This window comes from Ranitomeya imitator, chromosome 4 (assembly GCF_032444005.1).
Source record: "Ranitomeya imitator isolate aRanImi1 chromosome 4, aRanImi1.pri, whole genome shotgun sequence".
Classification (NCBI taxonomy): domain Eukaryota; kingdom Metazoa; phylum Chordata; class Amphibia; order Anura; family Dendrobatidae; genus Ranitomeya; species Ranitomeya imitator.
Window position 1 is genome coordinate 509,530,561 of NC_091285.1, and position 17,053 is coordinate 509,547,613.

General features: G+C 49.0%; 1 protein-coding gene across 2 annotated transcripts in view; it reads left to right on the forward strand.

Moving 5' to 3' along the window:
* TRPM7 (transient receptor potential cation channel subfamily M member 7) overlaps window positions 1-17,053 on the forward strand; it is a 208,753-nt gene that overhangs the window by 114,023 nt on the left and 77,677 nt on the right. For both annotated transcript variants that reach the window (XM_069766069.1, XM_069766068.1), the window contains 2 exons: window positions 14,726-14,858; window positions 15,738-16,432. In XM_069766069.1, the coding sequence (XP_069622170.1) occupies window positions 14,726-14,858; window positions 15,738-16,432 (828 nt within the window). The remainder of the gene's footprint in view (window positions 1-14,725; window positions 14,859-15,737; window positions 16,433-17,053) is intronic.

The window sequence follows — 17,053 nt, forward strand, 5'->3', positions numbered from 1 at the left end:
AATGTTTAGGCACACAGGGGCTCTCCAATCGCGACATGGTGTCCGCTAAAGATTGGAGCCAATTTTTCATTGAAAAAGTCAAATGGCGCTCCTTCCCTTCCGAGCCCTGTCGTGCGCCCAAACAGTGGTTTTCCCCCACATATGGGGTATCTGTGTACTCAGGACAAATTGTACAATAACTTTGGGTGTCCAGTTTCTCTTTTTACCCTTGGGAAAATAAAAAAATTGTTGCTAAAACATCATTTCTCCTTCGCCTCATTGGGGGACACAGACCATGGGTGTATGCTGCTGACACTAAGTAATACAAAGAAAGTTAGCTCCTCCCCTGCAGTATACACCCTCCTGCTGGATCCCAGCTAACCAGTTCTTGCTTAGTGTCCGTAAGAGGCACACGGACGGGTCTGCTATTCAGACCCAAAGAACTCTTTTTACTTTTACCTTTTTACCTTTTACACGGACGAATGGGGTGACGGATTCTTTCATGTTCCGATCTCCCCGAACCAACAACAGGCGAGCACGGGAGTTTTACCTCTCCGTATCCTCTCCTGCGACGTGGGAAGCCACTGCCTGAGCTGATTCTAGGGTCGACGGGCCCCTTCAAGGGCACCGATCTCCCCCCTCCCTTATCAGACGATCACTGGAGTGTCACCTCCAGTATCCTCTTCTGCAGCCAGGCCTATTGCCGGACATTCTGCCCTGTCCACCAGGTTTTACCCTCGGCTGTACAGAGGCACCTTGCAGTGTGGCGTCCGAGCAGCCCCCACTGCATCACCACTGAAAAAGCGGATGATGGAAGGAGGCAGACGGTTCCTCTCCACCCCCTTTCTTTATCGCCTCTCATTGGGGGACACAGGAACCATGGGTGTATGCTGCTGCCACTAGGAGGCTGACACTATGCAAATAAAAAAAGTTAGCTCCTCCTCTGCAGTGTACACCCCACCGACTGGCATCATACTCTTCAGTTTAGCTTAGTGTCAGTAGGAGGTGGACACGGGTCTTTCATTAGACCCTTATCTACCTCAATGTGCGTCGTTTTCTTTTCAGGTTTCCGGGGGGATACAGGGTGAGCAGTCACACCTGTAGTCCCACAATGCGGACTAGGAGTACGGCGTGTACTGCCACCCCGTATCCTCATAGATCCCTCTCCAGGACCAAGAGCCTAGCACACAAGCGTGCTTAGAAGTCCGGTCCTGGCTCCGTCCCCCACCCACTCGCCTTCCAGAGCCTGTCGGTTGGAGGAGACGAGGACGTCCGTCTCCAGCTCCACGGACGTCTAATACTTTCCACGCTTTAAGGTTAGTACCGGACGGCGTGGGATTTTAGGTGAGTATTTTTTTCCCCTAATCAGCTCTCCCACGGCGCCTTACAAGCGGATTCCTTCCTTTCCTGCGGCTGCATCTTTACTGTGCGATGCCTTACAGGCAGCCGCGCTGCTATTTCTGCGGCCGCACTTCTATTACTGCGGGCACTTTTCCTGGCATATCGTTTGCCCTGATGTCCGGCAGCTTCCCCTCGGTGGCCGCACTTTTACAGGCAGTCACACTGCCTTGTCTGCGGCCGCACCCTTTCACCCTGCGGCGCGGCTATCTGGGGGGGCCGTACCTTTTAGGAGCCTGCTCGCGGCCCGCCGTTCTCTCCAGCGGCCGCCGCCGCCTTCTAATATAGACCCCGGCGGCAGCGCTCCCCTTTCTATGCGGCGGCTGCCGTGCATCTTAGTCGGGCAGCGCCCGCCCCGCTGTTTACCTCCAGCGGCCGCCGGCTTCTAATCTAGGCCCCGGCTTTTCCGGGGCCTGCTTCCGGCGTCGGCGGCAGCGCTCCCCTTTCCATGCGGCGGCTGCCGCGCCTCTTAGCCGGGCTGCGCCCGCACCGCTGATTATTTCCGGCGGTCGCCGGCTTATAATTTAGGCCCCGGCGCTTCCCGGGGCCTACCTCCGGTGCCGCGCTCCGCCCACTTCCGTTTTAATCGGGCGGGCTTTCTCCCGCCCGACAATCTGTCCGGCGCCATCTCAGCTGACTCCTCCCCTTCCTCTACGCCGCTGCTCGGCATCTGGATTTTAACTCATCGCGCTCCGCACCTTCCTGAGCGCACATCATGCCCGTCCTTCCAGCGGTCACCATCTGCGCGAATTGCAGCAGGGGCTCGTCTTCTCTCCGGAGATCCACCGCAGACAGCTTCCTCTACCTGGTATCCGTTTTCTCATCTGCCGTGAGTATCTGCACTGCAGACTGACACCCCCCTCTGCTCCGCTGTCCCCTAACCCTCTGGCTTTTCTTCAGATCTCCGCTCTGTCAGGCCTGCAGCAACACAATTATTCCTACCGTCCGAGAGTGATATGCCTCCTCTCTGTCACAATCGGTGGCCGATCTAACACGGGTGTCTCAAATTTTGGTGTCCGTGCTGGATTGATTACCTCTGCAGACCCCCGCAGTAGCCAGCGGGTCACAGGAGCCTCCGTCCGAGCCCTTCTTGATAAGCCACAAAAGGTCCAGACAGGAACGTCGGTCTGAGTCCTCTTCTCGCTCCATCTCGCCACACGGTTCTCCTCTGCGGTAGGCGTCCTCCTCCCCTGAGTCAGGCAAGGCGTTCTCTGGGAAGGTGCCCTTTCTTATGCGCCCTCGGATGATATTTCGGAGCTGGATTCTAACCAAATCGCCACTATGAGGGATATGGTTCAGAATCATTGGAGCTATAAACCAAACCTGTGGCATCAAGGATCCCTCTACGGAACCCGCAGATCAGGCGGTTTCGTTTAGACGGGCTAAACCACCTTCCAAGTTTTTTGCTCCTCATCCTGAATTCGAGAAAATCATGAACAGAGAAAGAGCAAACCCGACCAGTCGTTTTCAGAGTGGAAAACGCCTTGGTGTTTTGTATCCTTTTTCTCCAGAACCTACCGCCAATTGGACGGTCTCGGTGGATCCCCCGGTTTCCAGAGTGTTCACAAACACGGTGCCTCCACTGTCCGGCGGAGCATCTCTGAAGGATTCTAACGACAGAGTTATAGAATCCTTCGCGAAATCTGCCTTGGAAGCGGCTTCAGCGGCTCTATGTCCAGCTTTTGCTTCCACTTGGGCCTCAAAATCCATCTCAAAATGGGCCAAGGATCTACGGCGAGGTATCCTGGACGGGGCGCCTCCCGCGCAATTAGCGGAACTTGCCAACCAGATTTCCCACGCCAGTGAATACCTGGTCTCCGCCTCCCTGGATGTCGCGTCTTGTGCGGCTCAGGCTTCCAGCAATGCCGTTGCCATCCGCCGGACTGTTTGGCTCAAGGCCTGGCAGGCGGACTTGTCTTCCAAAAGTCCCTCACTAGTCTGCCCTTCCAGGGCTCTCGTCTCTTTGGTTCCCAGCTGGACCAAATCATTAAGGACGCCACCGGGGGTACAAGTTCTCTTCTCCCCCAGGCTAAGCCTCGTCGCCCTCCTCCTAGATGGCACTTTTGCTCTTTTCGGCCTTTTCGTCGCTTCGCTGCGTCAAGCTCCCATTCCCAGCAGCAACAGAGGCCACAGGCACGTCAAGAGAAGAATGCGGTGGCCTTTAGGCCCACTCCGTCCTGGCGTCCTCGCTACTCCCAGGGTAGATCCTCCAGACCCAGGACTGGAAGATCCACCTCCGCATGACTCTTGGCAAGACTCCAGCCCAACTCCCAGGTTTGGCGGCCGTCTTCTCCTTTTCAGGGACGTCTGGTTTTCCGCAGTAGAGGACACAGGGGTCATTGAAGTTGTATCCTCGGGATACAAGATAGAGTTTACCTCCCGACCCAGGGATCGTTTCTTCCAATCCCGTCCTCCAAGAGATCCCGCTCTAGTTCCGGGCTTCTTCGCAGCCATCGCTTCTCTGCTCAAATCCGCGGTAATCGTTCCCGTCCCAGAAAAGGAACGGTTCACGGGTTTCTACTCGAACCTTTTTGTGGTACCGAAAAAAGACGGCAAGGTTCGCCCCATTCTGGACCTCAAATTGCTGAACAGGAGAGTTCGCCTGAGACACTTCAAGATGGAATCCCTTCGTTCGATAATTGCTTCCATGGAGGCCCAGGAATTTCTAGGCTCAATAGATATCCAGGACGCCTACCTCCATGTCCCGGTATTTCCCGGACATCACCGTCTCCTGCGCTTCACAGTGCAACGAGAACACTTTCAATTCGTCGCCCTGCCGTTCGGTCTCGCAACAGCGCCAAGGGTGTTCACGAAGATCATGGCGGCGCTGATGGCCATCTTGAGAGTCAGAGGCTTGGTCCTATGTCCATACCTCGACGACATCCTCCTCAAGGCTCCGTCCTTTGCTCAGGCTCACGAAAGCCTGTCTATTGTTCTCGACACCTTAGCCCGTTTCGGGTGGCTGGTCAACCGGAAGAAGTCCTGCCTTATTCCTTCTCAGCGCATCATCTTTCTGGGCATGCTTTTCGACACTCGTCAGACCAGAGTCTTCCTTCCCAAAGACAAGAGATCCTCTCTTTGTCGGGACATACGCTTGCTCCAGGGTCCTCGGCCTCCCTCCCTCCGATCGGCCATGAAGGTTCTGGGGAGGATGGTAGCTACATTGGAAGCGATTTCTTCGCCCAATTTCATTCGCGACCTTTTCAGCAAGCCATTCTGTCTCAGTGGGACAGGTCTGTCTTCTCCCTGGATCGGCCGATCAGACTCTTTTCTCGGGTCAAACGGTCCCTCAACTGGTGGCTGACGTCACCTCTCTTCTCCCAGGGCAGGTCCTTCCTTCCAGTTCACTGGCAGGTGGTGACAACGGACGCCAGCCTGTTCGGCTGGGGTGCAGTTTTTCGCCACCTGACGGTTCAGGGCCGTTGGTCGTCGCAGGAGTCATCTCTGCCAATCAATGTCCTCGAAATTCGGGCCATCTTTCTGTCCCTCCGCCACTGGGAAAGGATCCTCAGTGGCCTTCCAGTCCGGATCCAGACGGACAACGCCACGGCTGTGGCATATGTCAACCATCAGGGGGGGACCCGGAGCTCCTTGGCCCTTGCCGAGGTATCCAAGATCCTCCTCTGGGCAGAGGCAACGGTTCCGGTGATATCCGCGGTGCATATCCCCGGCGTGGACAACTGGGCCGCCGACTTCCTCAGCCGCAAGGGCCTCGCGGCAGGGGAATGGTCCTTGCATCCGGAGGTCTTCCATCAGATTTGTCTTTGATGGGGCACTCCGGACGTGGATCTCACGGCGTCTCGAATCAACAGGAAGGTTCTGCAGTTCGTCTCCAGGTCCTGTGATCCTCTCGCAGTGGGCGTCGATGCTCTGGCCATTCCTTGGTCTCAGTTCGAGCTGCCCTACCTGTTCCCACCCCTTCCATTTCTTCCCAAACGGTTGAAGATCAAAGCGGAAGGGGTGTCGGTCATCCTGATCGCCCCGGATTGGCCCAGGAGAGCTTGGTTCGCGGAGCTCGTCAACCTTCTCGCGGACACTCCCTGGCGCCTTCCAGACAGGCTCGATCTGCCACCCGAATTCTCGGTCGCTCAGTTTAACGGCGTGGCTGTTGAGACCGCGGTTCTAAGAGCGTCCGGCCTTTCAGTCCGGGTGATTCACACCATGATTTAGGCTCGGAAGCCTTCGTCTTCCAGGATCTACTACCGTACCTGGAAGGCTTACTTCCGTTGGTGCGAATCCAACCGCGTTCCGCCTATGGTTTTTTCCCTGCCTTCTCTTTTGGCCTTCCTTCAGGCAGGACTGGATTCGGGCCTGGCTCTTAGCTCTCTAAAGGGCCAGGTTTCTGCGCTTGCCATCCGCTTTCAGAAGAACTTGGCCTCTCGGCCACAGGTTAAGACCTTCTTTCCAGGAGTAGCCCACGCTGTCCCGCCGTACAGAGTCCTTGTGGACGCAGAGGACTTAAACCTGGTACTGGACGTTCTGAGGGTTTCCCCCTTTGAACCTCTTAGGGAGATTCCTCTATCGGTTTTATCTTGGAAGGTGCCCTTTCTTGTGGCCATCACGTCTATTCACGGCGTTTCCGAGCTGGCGGCCCTGTCTTGCCGTCCTCCGTTTTTGGTCATTCGCCAGGACAAGGTGGTCTTCCGGCCTCCACCTTCTTTTCTTCCTAAGGTGGTTTCCACCTTCCACCTCAACGAGGACATCGTTCTACCTTCCTTTTGTCCAGCTCCGACTCATCCTCTGGAGCGATCGTTGAACAAGCTGGACCTCGTCAGGGCAGTGAGGATCTATCTGGACAGAACGTCCACTTTCCGGAAGACGGATTCTTTTTTTCGTCATTCCTGATGGCACGCGCAGAGGCCAACCGGCTTCTAAAGCGACTATTGCTCACTGGATCAGAATGGCAAATTTGGAGGCTTACCGGGTCAAGAACAGAGTGCCCCCTCCTGGGATTAAGGCTCACTCTACCCGGGCAGTCGGCGCCTCCTGGGCGGTGCACCACAGGGCTTCCGCCATACAGCTTTGCAAAGCGGCAACTTGGTGTTCCATCCACACGTTCGCCAAATTTTACAAGGGCCATACCTATGCTTCGGCGGACGCCGGCCTAGGCAGAAGGATCCTGCAGGCAGCAGGGGTGAGTCCTCTGGCCTGATGGAAGTCTGTTTTTCCCGCCCTAGGGACTGCTTTGGGACGTCCCATGGTTCCTGTGTCCCCCAATGAGAGGCGATAAAGAAAACAGGATTTTTGGTTGCTTACCGTAAAATCTGTTTCTTGGAGCCTCCATTGGGGGACACAGCTCCCTCCCAATGTTTCTCAATTTCTATGTTCTATGACTGTTCTCACGTTTACAGTTCTCAAGTTGCTGGTTATGGTTTTCAACCTTGTTATTTATCTCCTACTGCTTTCTCACTAACTGAAGAGTATGATGCCAGTCGGTGGGGTGTACACTGCAGAGGAGGAGCTAACTTTTTTTATTTGCATAGTGTCAGCCTCCTAGTGGCAGCAGCATACACCCATGGTTCCTGTGTCCCCCAATGGAGGCTCCAAGAAACAGATTTTACGGTAAGCAACCAAAAATCCTGTTTTTGCAGGGATGGTGGATGGAGGCTCCCCAACCCTGCACCGTCTTATCTACCCCAGGCACAGCTCCTACCTGCAGCATCTGCCATCCCCTTTATATCGGGGTAAGTGCACCGTAAGGAGTTGTTTTTTCCGGCGGTCATAGGAGGGCTCCACAGCGGCAGGGTCCCCACAGAGCTTCGCGGCACATTTCTCTACTGTCCGCGGGTGCGCGCCGGCCGAATCCATAAATTTAGTCCCCGGCTTCGGCCCTGTTTAGGCCGCATCCCGGGAAGCCCCGCCCACCGCTTGCATCATTCTAGCGGCTCCGCCCCCCTATTCAGGCGCTTCTCATTCAAGACGAGATCTCGGCGGCCATCTTCTTCCTCCTGCCATTTCCGGTCCCTAGTTCATCTGGAAGGGGCTGCCTCCGGCAGTTTTCAGCGCTGAAGTCAGCGCTATTCCAGACGGGGGACTCAGAATCTCGGTAAGGTGAATCGCACCCCTCCCCCGCAACCCCTCCCCCGCACGCACCCTGGCAGCATAAAGGGACTAGCGTTCCCTGTTTTAAATGCTTAAGACCTGCAATCTCTGGTTGTCCTGCAAGCTCCGGTCTTAAAGGCACGGGTCTTAAGGGTTCATGACCTCATTCCCTGGTCTTAAAGACTCATGCCCAGTAGTCGCTGGGCTTATAGGTGCATCCCCAGCTTTCCATGGCTTTTTAATAAACACATGACCAGCATTCCCTGGTCTTTAGGGTTCCCTAGTTTATAAGGGGCACATTACCAGCAGAAGCCGGTCACCTTTCCCATAGTATTTAATCAAATGAGCTCAGGAGCCTCCGCTGCCGCCGATCCCGGCTCTTCCCAGAGTACCTAGTTCCTCTCAAGTGGCTCCACCTCTGGCATAATCCTTAAAAAATGCCCCGGTCTTGACCAGCATTCCTGGTCTTAAAGGCGCATGACCAGCATTCCTGGTCTTAAAGGCGCATGACAAGTATGCCCTGGTCTTAAGGGCACGTGACCAGCATGCCCTGGTCTTAAAGGCACGTGACCAGTATTTCCTGGTCTTAAAGGCACATGACCAGTATGCCCTGGTCTTAAAGGCACGTGACCAGTATTTCCTGGTCTTAAAGGCACGTGACCAGCATGCCCTGGTCTTAAAGGCACGTGACCAGTATTTCCTGGTCTTAAAGGCACATGACCAGTATGCCCTGGTCTTAAAGGCACGTGACCAGTATTCCCTGGTCTTAAACGCAAGTGACCAGTATGCCTTGGTCTTAAAGGCACATGTCCAGTATGCCCTGGTCTTAAACGCAAATGACCAGTAGGCCCTGGTCTTAAAGGCCCATGACCAGTATGCCCTGGTTTTTAAAGGCACGTGACCAGTATGCCCTGGTCTTAAAGGAACACGACCAGTATGCCCTGGTCTAAGAGGCACGTGACCAGTATGCCCTGGTCTTAAAGGCACATGTCCAGTATGCCCTGGTCTTAAACGCAAATGACCAGTAGGCCCTGGTTTTAAGGGCACATGACCAGTATGCCCTGGTTTTTAAAGGCACATGACCAGTATGCCCTGGTCTTAGAGGCACGTGACCAGTATGCCCCGGACTTAAAGGCACATGACCAGTATGCCCTGGTCTAAGAGGCACGTCACCAGTATGCCCTGGTCTTAAAGGCACATGTCCAGTATGCCCTGGTCTTAAAGGCCCATGACCAGTATGCCCTGGTTTTTAAAGGCACATGACCAGTATGCCCTGGTTTTAAGGGCACATGACCAGTATGCCCTGGTCTTAAAGGCCCATGACCAGTATGCCCTGGTTTTTAAAGGCACATGACCAGTATGCCCTGGTCTTAAAGGCACATGACCAGTATGCCCTGGTCTTAAACGCAAATTACCAGTAGGCCCTGGTTTTAAGGGCACATGACAAGTATGTCCTGGTTCTTAAAGGCACGTGACCAGTAGGCCTTGGTTCTTAAAGGCACATGACCAGCATGCCCTGCTTTTAAAGGCACATGAACAGTATGTCCTCCTCTTAAAGGCACAAGACCAGTATTCCCTGGTCTTAAAGGCGCATGACCAGTATTGACTGGTCTTAAGGGCACATCATCAATCCTAAGCTGGTCACCCTAACTGAACTCTGGAGCACTCAACATGCTCCCTCTCCTACATTGGGAGCCGTCGGCTAGCAGGGGCCGCAAGTATTCTAGAAAAACGTAGAGGTTCTAGAAAATGGAAGTTTTCTTTTCCTGATCTTTCCCCCATGATTTGTTGAGAACAATGCTGAATATGGATCGGATATTGCCTTGGATTGCCAGAGCTTCTGAGAAAGAGGGACTCTCTATTTATACCATCAACAAATTGACGAGCGATGCACTGGACAGAAGCCTCTAAGTAGGATGCCATACCTGGTCGGATTTTTATGGGCGACTGGTCCTTTAAAGGGCACCGATTTCCTCCCACACCTTCAACAGACGAGCACATGCAGTGTCGCCTCCAGGTATCCTCTTCTGCATCCAGGCCTAACGCCAGACAACCGGTCCTGTCCACTCGGGGACCCCAACTCTGAGGATGTACGGAAGCACACATTTTTGGCATCCAAGCACCCCCCCCCCCCCCCTGTATCACCACTATTTAGCGGATGATGCAAGAAAGCGGACGATTCCTCTCCACGTCCCTGTTAAGATCCACTGCCTTTAGGCGGGTCTTCAGTTGGATAATGCCACGGCTGTGCCACACGTTAACCATCTAGCAAGTACCCACAGTCAAGCGCCATGGCCAAGGTACCTCGCACTCTGATGAGCCGAGATCTATCATTCGGTGATCTCAACAGTACATATCCCTGGAGTAGAACACTGGGCGGCAGACATATTCAGCCGTCAGGGTTTCTCCTCAAGTGAGTGGGAACTTCACTCGGAAGTCTTCCATCGGATCTGCCTTCACTGGAGTACTCCAGATGTAGGTCAGATGACGTCCAAGCTGAACGCCAATGTACTCCAGTTCATGGTTTGGCCTCGAGATCCAAGACCATCGCAGTGCATGTTCTGTTCTTCCATGGTACCAATTTCTATAACCCCTCTTCCACTACGTCTGAGATCATTTCGGAAGCAGGAAGGGCCCCAGTGATCCCGGGAGACCCGCACTGACCATGTCAGGTTTTTCTCGCTTGCGGTTCTAGTATTTTTCCGTCTTATTGCGACAAAACTGGAAATATGGACTTTCTCGCAGGGAGCCTTAACCTGTAGTTCTTCCCTACCGCGTACCGTTAGATCCGTGGGACCTTAATGGTCCTGGGCATCTTACAGTGGACTCCTTTTTTGATCCGGACAGACTTTACTATCAGGGAAGGTCACTTCCCTTCTTTCTCTGCGTTCTTGTCCTCCTGATGAGTCTTCAGAACTCGACGTTCTGTTCTTTGTCTTTTTTCCTTATTACCATCAAGGCAAGGTTACCCTCAAGCCATCCCCTTCCCTCGTTGCCAAGGTTGTATTGTATTCCCACTGTTGCAGGGGCATCGTCCTCTCATCTCTTTCGGCTCCAGTCCACAAAACGGAATGGGTTCTCCATAATCTGGAAGAAGTGAATGCTCCAAGTGGGTACGTATCGAGGACGGCGTCCTTCCAAAGGTTGGACACTTTACTTGGGTTTCTCGATGGTAAGTAGGCTTCCTGACGGTCGCAGGAAGGGTTTAGCCGTTTCTTCGGCCATGTTAGCCTGGTGGATTCTTTTCTCCATCCAGGAGTCCCTTCCGGGCTAGATGTCAGCCTATTTCCCTGTCTGAGGGCTCTAGGCACCAGACGTCGGCAAGCACGACCGCAAGCTTGCGAATTCCTCCAGTCCGCATGCATTCTTGAAGCACTATTCTTCACATACTTCCACAGATGTGAGTCTGGGCAGGCGGACTTTGCAGGCCCGCGGTGGCGCACTTGTAAGTAGCGGTTACACGGCCTGATCTGATGTTGTCCCCACTGCTTTGGGACGTCCCATGGTCTGTGTCCCCCAATGAGGCGAAGGAGAAATAGGGATTTTTGTGTACTCACCGTAAAATCCTTTTCTCCGAGCCATTCATTGGGGGACACAGCTCCCACCCTGTTATTAGCTTATGCTTTGTTTTTATCTTTTGATGTTATACTCTCATATATAATGTGACATGCTATACGCTTATATGTTGCTATTGATCTCCTACTGCTTTTGCACCGAACTGGTTAGCTGGGATCCAGCAGGAGGGTGTAAACTGCAGGGGAGGAGCTAACTTTCTTTGTATTACTTAGTGTCAGCCTCCTGGTGGTAGCAGCATACACCCATGGTCTGTGTCCCCCAATGAATGGCTCGGAGAAAAGGATTTTACGGTGAGTACACAAAAATCCCTATTTTTGTGACTAAAAAGTTAAATGTTCATTTTTTCCTTCCATGTTGCTTCTGCTGCTGTGAAGCACCTGAAGGGTTAATAAACTTCTTGAATGTGGTTTTGAGCACCATGAGGGGTGCAGTTTTTAGAATGGTGTCACTTTTAGGTATTTTCAGCCATATAGACCCCTCAAACTGACTTCAAATGTGAGGTGGTCCCTAAAAAAAATGGTTTTGTAAATTTTGCTGTAAAAATGAGAAATCGCTGGTCAAATTTTAACCCTTATAACTTCCTAGCAAAAAAGAATTTTGGTTCCAAAATTGTGCTGATGTAAAGTAGACATGTGGGTAATGTTATTTATTAACTATTTTGTGTCACATAACTCTCTTGTTTAACTGAATAAAAATTCAAAATTTGAACATTGCAAAATTTTCAAAATTTTAGCCAAATTTCCATTTTTTTCACAAATAAACGCAAAAATTATCAACCTAAATTTACCACTAACATGAAGCCCAATATGTCATGAAAAAACAGTCTCAGAGCCGCTAGGATTCGTTGAAGCGTTCCTGAGTTATTACCTCATAAAGAGACACTGGTCAGAATTACAAACAACGGTCAGGTCTTTAAGGTCAAAATAGGCTGGGTCATGAAGGGGTTAAAGGTAGTACAAAAATTCAAATATTTTAGGCATCATAATTAATCAAAATCCAATTAGAGACCTTAGGGATAATATATACCCTTTGGAAGATCTGATGAGGAATAAGTTTGGGATATGCTCCCGACTTCCCTTATCTGTTGCGGGAAGAATTGGATTAATTAAAATGATGATTCTTCCTCAATGCTTATATATGCTGGAACACACATCATTAAGGGTTCCTAAAAGGTTTTTTTTTAGAAAAATGCATAGTATGATGGCAGCATTTATATGGGGTCTGTCAAGACCTAAATTAAGTATTGGATCCCTGCAGAGGCCCAAACACCAAGGTGGATATGCGGTCCCTGACTTATATTTGTATTATCTGGCTGCTCAGCTGCGCTACTTAAAACATTGGGTAAATCAGGGTGAGATTAATAATGCAGAAGCCCACCTCGTGCATTTCTTGGGTGGGAATGCTCCATGGGCAATATTGGAGGGTTTACACAGGCCACCTCAAGGTTTGTTATTTGCGCATAGCTTGGCAATACAGGTTGGACTAGAAAGTAAACGCATTTTGATATTTACTTATCAAATTGGGGAATTTCAGATATGGGATAATCCCGAATTCCCGCACCTTCAGAGTTTACAGGATCCAGTTTTCTGGAAACAAAATGGAATAACAACACTTAGTCAGTTTTTTGAAAATGAAACTTTGTCATTCGAACAAATCCATATCAGGTTTGGAATTCCCCACCGAGATTTTTATAGATATTTGCAATTAAGACACGTCATAATGTACCAGTTTCCGTATCCTAAAATGAGAATCTCTAAATACCCTCTGATAGGAATACTGTCGACCCAAGGACCCACAGGAGTAATATCCTCCCTTTATACCTTTTTGTTAAACTCTAAAATCGCATCCTCTCAGCTCGCTATGGAGAGTAAGTGGCGACATCTAATCCCCTCTATCACTGATGGTCAGTGGCGCGATATCCTAGAAGCGCATACAATGGTGTCACCTGCTGCAAATAACTAATTAATACAGTTGTATATTCTTCACCAATCCTACATGACCCCAAGTAGACTACATAAATTTGGTAGAGGGCGACTGATGACTGTCACAGATGTGGGGAATCGGGGGCTGATTTCTGGCACCTTCTTTGGAACTGTAGGATTATACGGAGATATTGGAGTGAGGTTGTAGATACACTGGAGCAGATAATGGGGATACTGATTGAATGTAGACCGGAATTGTGCATTCTGGGGGTCGTGGACGAGGAGATGTGGGTCCACCATGATAGAATATTTCTTCAGGAAGCTCTATTTATGGCTAGGAAAGCGATAGTATTGAGGTGGATGATGGGGGGGGGGGGGGGGGGGGATCTCCTTCAATTAATCAGTGCCGCTATTAACTAGTTAAATGCCGCTGTCAAACGCTGACCGGCATTTAACCGGCGCTTCTGGCCGGAAATGAGCGCATCGCTGAACCCCGTCACATGATTGGGGGTCAGCGATGCATCAGAATGGTAACCAATAGAGGTCCTTGAGACCTCTATTGTTACTGATGCCGGCTAGCTGTGAGCGCCACCCTATGGTCGGCACTCATAAGCAAGCCTGTTATTAAGCTACATAGCAGCGATCTGATGATCGCTGCTATGTAGCAGAGGCGATCGAGTTGTGCCAGCTTCTAGCCTCCCATGGAGGCTATTGAAGCATGGCAAAAGTTAAAAAAAAAAAAATGTGAAAAAAATATTAACGTTTAAATCACCTTCCTTTCGCCCCATTCAAAATAAATCAATAAAAAATCAAACCTACACATATTTGGTATCGCCGCGTTCAGAATCGCCCGATCTATCAATAAAAAAAAGAATTAACCTGATTGCTAAACGGCGTAGCGAGAAAAATTTGAAACGCCAGAATTATGTTTTTTTGTCGCCACGACATTGCATTAAAATGCAATAACGGGCAATCAAAAGAACGTGTCTGTACCAAACTGGTATAATTAATAACTCCAACTCGGCACTCAAAAAATAAGCCCTCACCTGACCCTAGATCACGAAAAATGGAGACGCTACGGGTATCTGAAAATGGCGCAATTTGTTTTTTTTTTTTTTTTGTTTTGTTTGTTTTTTTAGCAAAGTTTGGTATTTTTTTTCACCACTTAGATAAAAGAGAACCTAGACATGTTTGGTGTCTATGAACTCGTAATCATAAAGCCAAACAAAAAGCAAGTGTGGGATTGCACTTTTTTTGCAATTTCACTGCACTTGGATTTTTTTCCCCGTTTTCTAGTACACGACATGCTAAAACCATTGATGTCGTTCAAAAGTACAACTTGTTTTGCAAAAAATAAGCCCTCACATGGCCAAATTGACAGAAAAATAGAAAAGCTACGGCTCTGGGAGGGAGGGAAGCGAAAAACGAACACTGAAAAACGGAAGATCCCAAGGTCATGAAGGGCTTAACCCCCCCCCCCCAAAAAAAAAAAAAAAACCCGACGCAGTCCTGCAACAAATATCAATATGTCATAAAGAAGGAATAGTATTTCTGACTCCCTAAAATTGGGTAGAGCTAGAAAAAAGATCTGCGGCCTCTAGTGTGGAAATTATTATTATTTTTTTTTACCCATCAGGTGATCTTTTGCTAAACATAAAAAAAAAAAAAATAGAAGCAAACCTTTCTTCGCTATTGAAACTCAAATGATTTCTCCGTTTTCAAAAACAAATATTATTCCAAAATTATGATCACCTTTAGTTGCCCTTCTCTACTTACACAACACATTTATTTATTTATTTATTTTTTAGAATTATTTTTAACGGAGGAAGACCAGAAGAAACTTCATGATTTTGAGGAGCTCTGCGTAGAAATTTATTTCAATGACAAGAATGATAAATTTCATTTGGGAAGTGAAGAGAGAATTCGCGTTACATCCGACAGGTTCACATAATTTATTTTATTGTATAGTACAGTTAATTTGTCTGCACTATGTTTTCTGCATTGTCTTAGAGATCTTGAGTATTTTTCAGTTTTCCATTGTAATGTTATGTTCTTATGATACTGGATCCTTCTCCATAGTTCTGGTTGGATTGAGGAATAAATGATTATTCCAATAAACCATTCCACCAGATATTTGCCAGTTTGCACGGCGGAAAAAGAATATATATATATATATATATATATATATATTTCTGCACGATTCTTTTACTGGAGAGGTGTTTGGAATTCGCACATAAATAAATGAAACCATTCCAACCACCTCTTCACTGACTTAAGAAAGTTGCAGGTTTCATTGATGGGACGCACATCTACTATACATCTGAGGCTTATCCCATGGATATGTCCTTAATGTCTGAGATGGGAATACCCTTATGAACATTTTCTATTTTACAATGGAATTCCATGCTTTATTATTCTATGACATTGATCAGTTTTCTACTTTGTCTTTATTAAAATCTAAATACACTGATAACTAACCTCTTTCTTGCAGAATGTACTTTTAATATTTAGCAGACAATTATGGTGCTCATGCAAAATTGTGAAATTGTCCAACCATCTTTCCATACATTCTCCTGATAAACTGAAGGGTAAAAAAAAAAAAGTTAAAAGGCTGCAAAAGGTTTTGTTCCTATGGGGTAAAAGTACCTGCAACGCCTAATAGGAAGGGCTCTGGGTGTTGACTTTTTTTTTCCCCATCTTCCTTTGCGCAATATATTTGTTAGTGTTTATACATCAAATGTCGAAGTTCGTACACTTTTCTAGCGGACTTACATTTACATAGTGAAGTTTTAATGTAGTTTTTTCTTTTCCCCACCCCAGGGTTGAGCAGATGTGCATACAAATCAAAGAAGTCGGAGATCGCGTGAACTATATAAAGCGCTCTTTACACTCTCTGGACTCTCAGATCGGACACTTACAAGACCTGTCCGCCCTTACTGTGGACACCTTGAAAACACTTACTGCACAGAAAGCATCTGAGGCCAGCAAGGTTCACACTGAGATCCGGGAGTTGAGCATTTCAAAGCATCTGGGGCAAAATCTGGTGGATGATGGCCCTCTCCGCTCCTCCATGAGGAAAAAGCATAGTGTTAATAATTTCTTTGGCTCCTCGTTTCCCCAAGGAAGTCCCGAGGCCAACAGTAACTATCTTTTCAACATTTCTTTGAGAGATGAAAGAAACACTGTAGGAAAAAAGGTGGGTGACTTCTTTCCACCTCAGAGAGAAAAACTAAATATTCTGGGTGCTGGTCCATCTGGAAGTGCCTTAGTTTCCACTGATGATTGTCCTTCAGAGCTGCCAAGCAGTGCACAGGGGGCAGTATCGCTCATTGAAAATCGGAATCGTGGCGTCTCCACCAGTAGCATGCCAAGCTGTTCTTCAGCGACCTTTTTTGTCAGCACGCCAAACCAGCCAAGCTTGAAAAATCAAATGGAGATGAGCTCAAAGCTGGAAATGTCTCTCCAACCAAGATCGTCAAAAGTAGAGAACACTGTGGAATTTGGCGCGTTTGTTGGTATGTGTAAATATCTTATCGCTTCCTGTTGTGGGACTTAACTAGGCAATTTTATTGCTTCTAAGTTTTAATTAATTAAATGTAAATGATGGCACTTCCCTTTTACTTAAAGGGACACTGTCACCTGAATTTGGAGGGAACAATTTTCAGCCATAGGGGCGGGGTTTTCGGGTGTTTGATTCACCCTTTCCTTACCCGCTGGCTGCAATATTGGATTGAAGTTTATGCTCTGTCCTCCGTAGTACACGCCTGCGCAAGGTAAGATTGCCTTGTGCAGGCATGTACTACGCAGGACAGAGAATGACCTTCAATCCAATATTGCAGCCAGCGGGTAAGGAAAGGATGAATCAAACACCCGAAAACCCCGCCTCTATGGCTGAAAATTGTTCCCTCCAAATTCAGGTGACAGAGTCCCTTTAATCTTAAAGGATAAGGATTCATCACCAAGACGTCAATTAAAATGCAGTTTGACACCTGACCGCAGAGAATTTACACTCCTGCTGTAACTGATATTATGTCTGCAAGAGCTGTGGGGTGTACATGATGCAGAGGTCTGCTAGGGGGCTGTATTTGATGCAGAGGTCTGCCGGGGGGTTGTATGTGATGCAGAGGTCTGCTGGG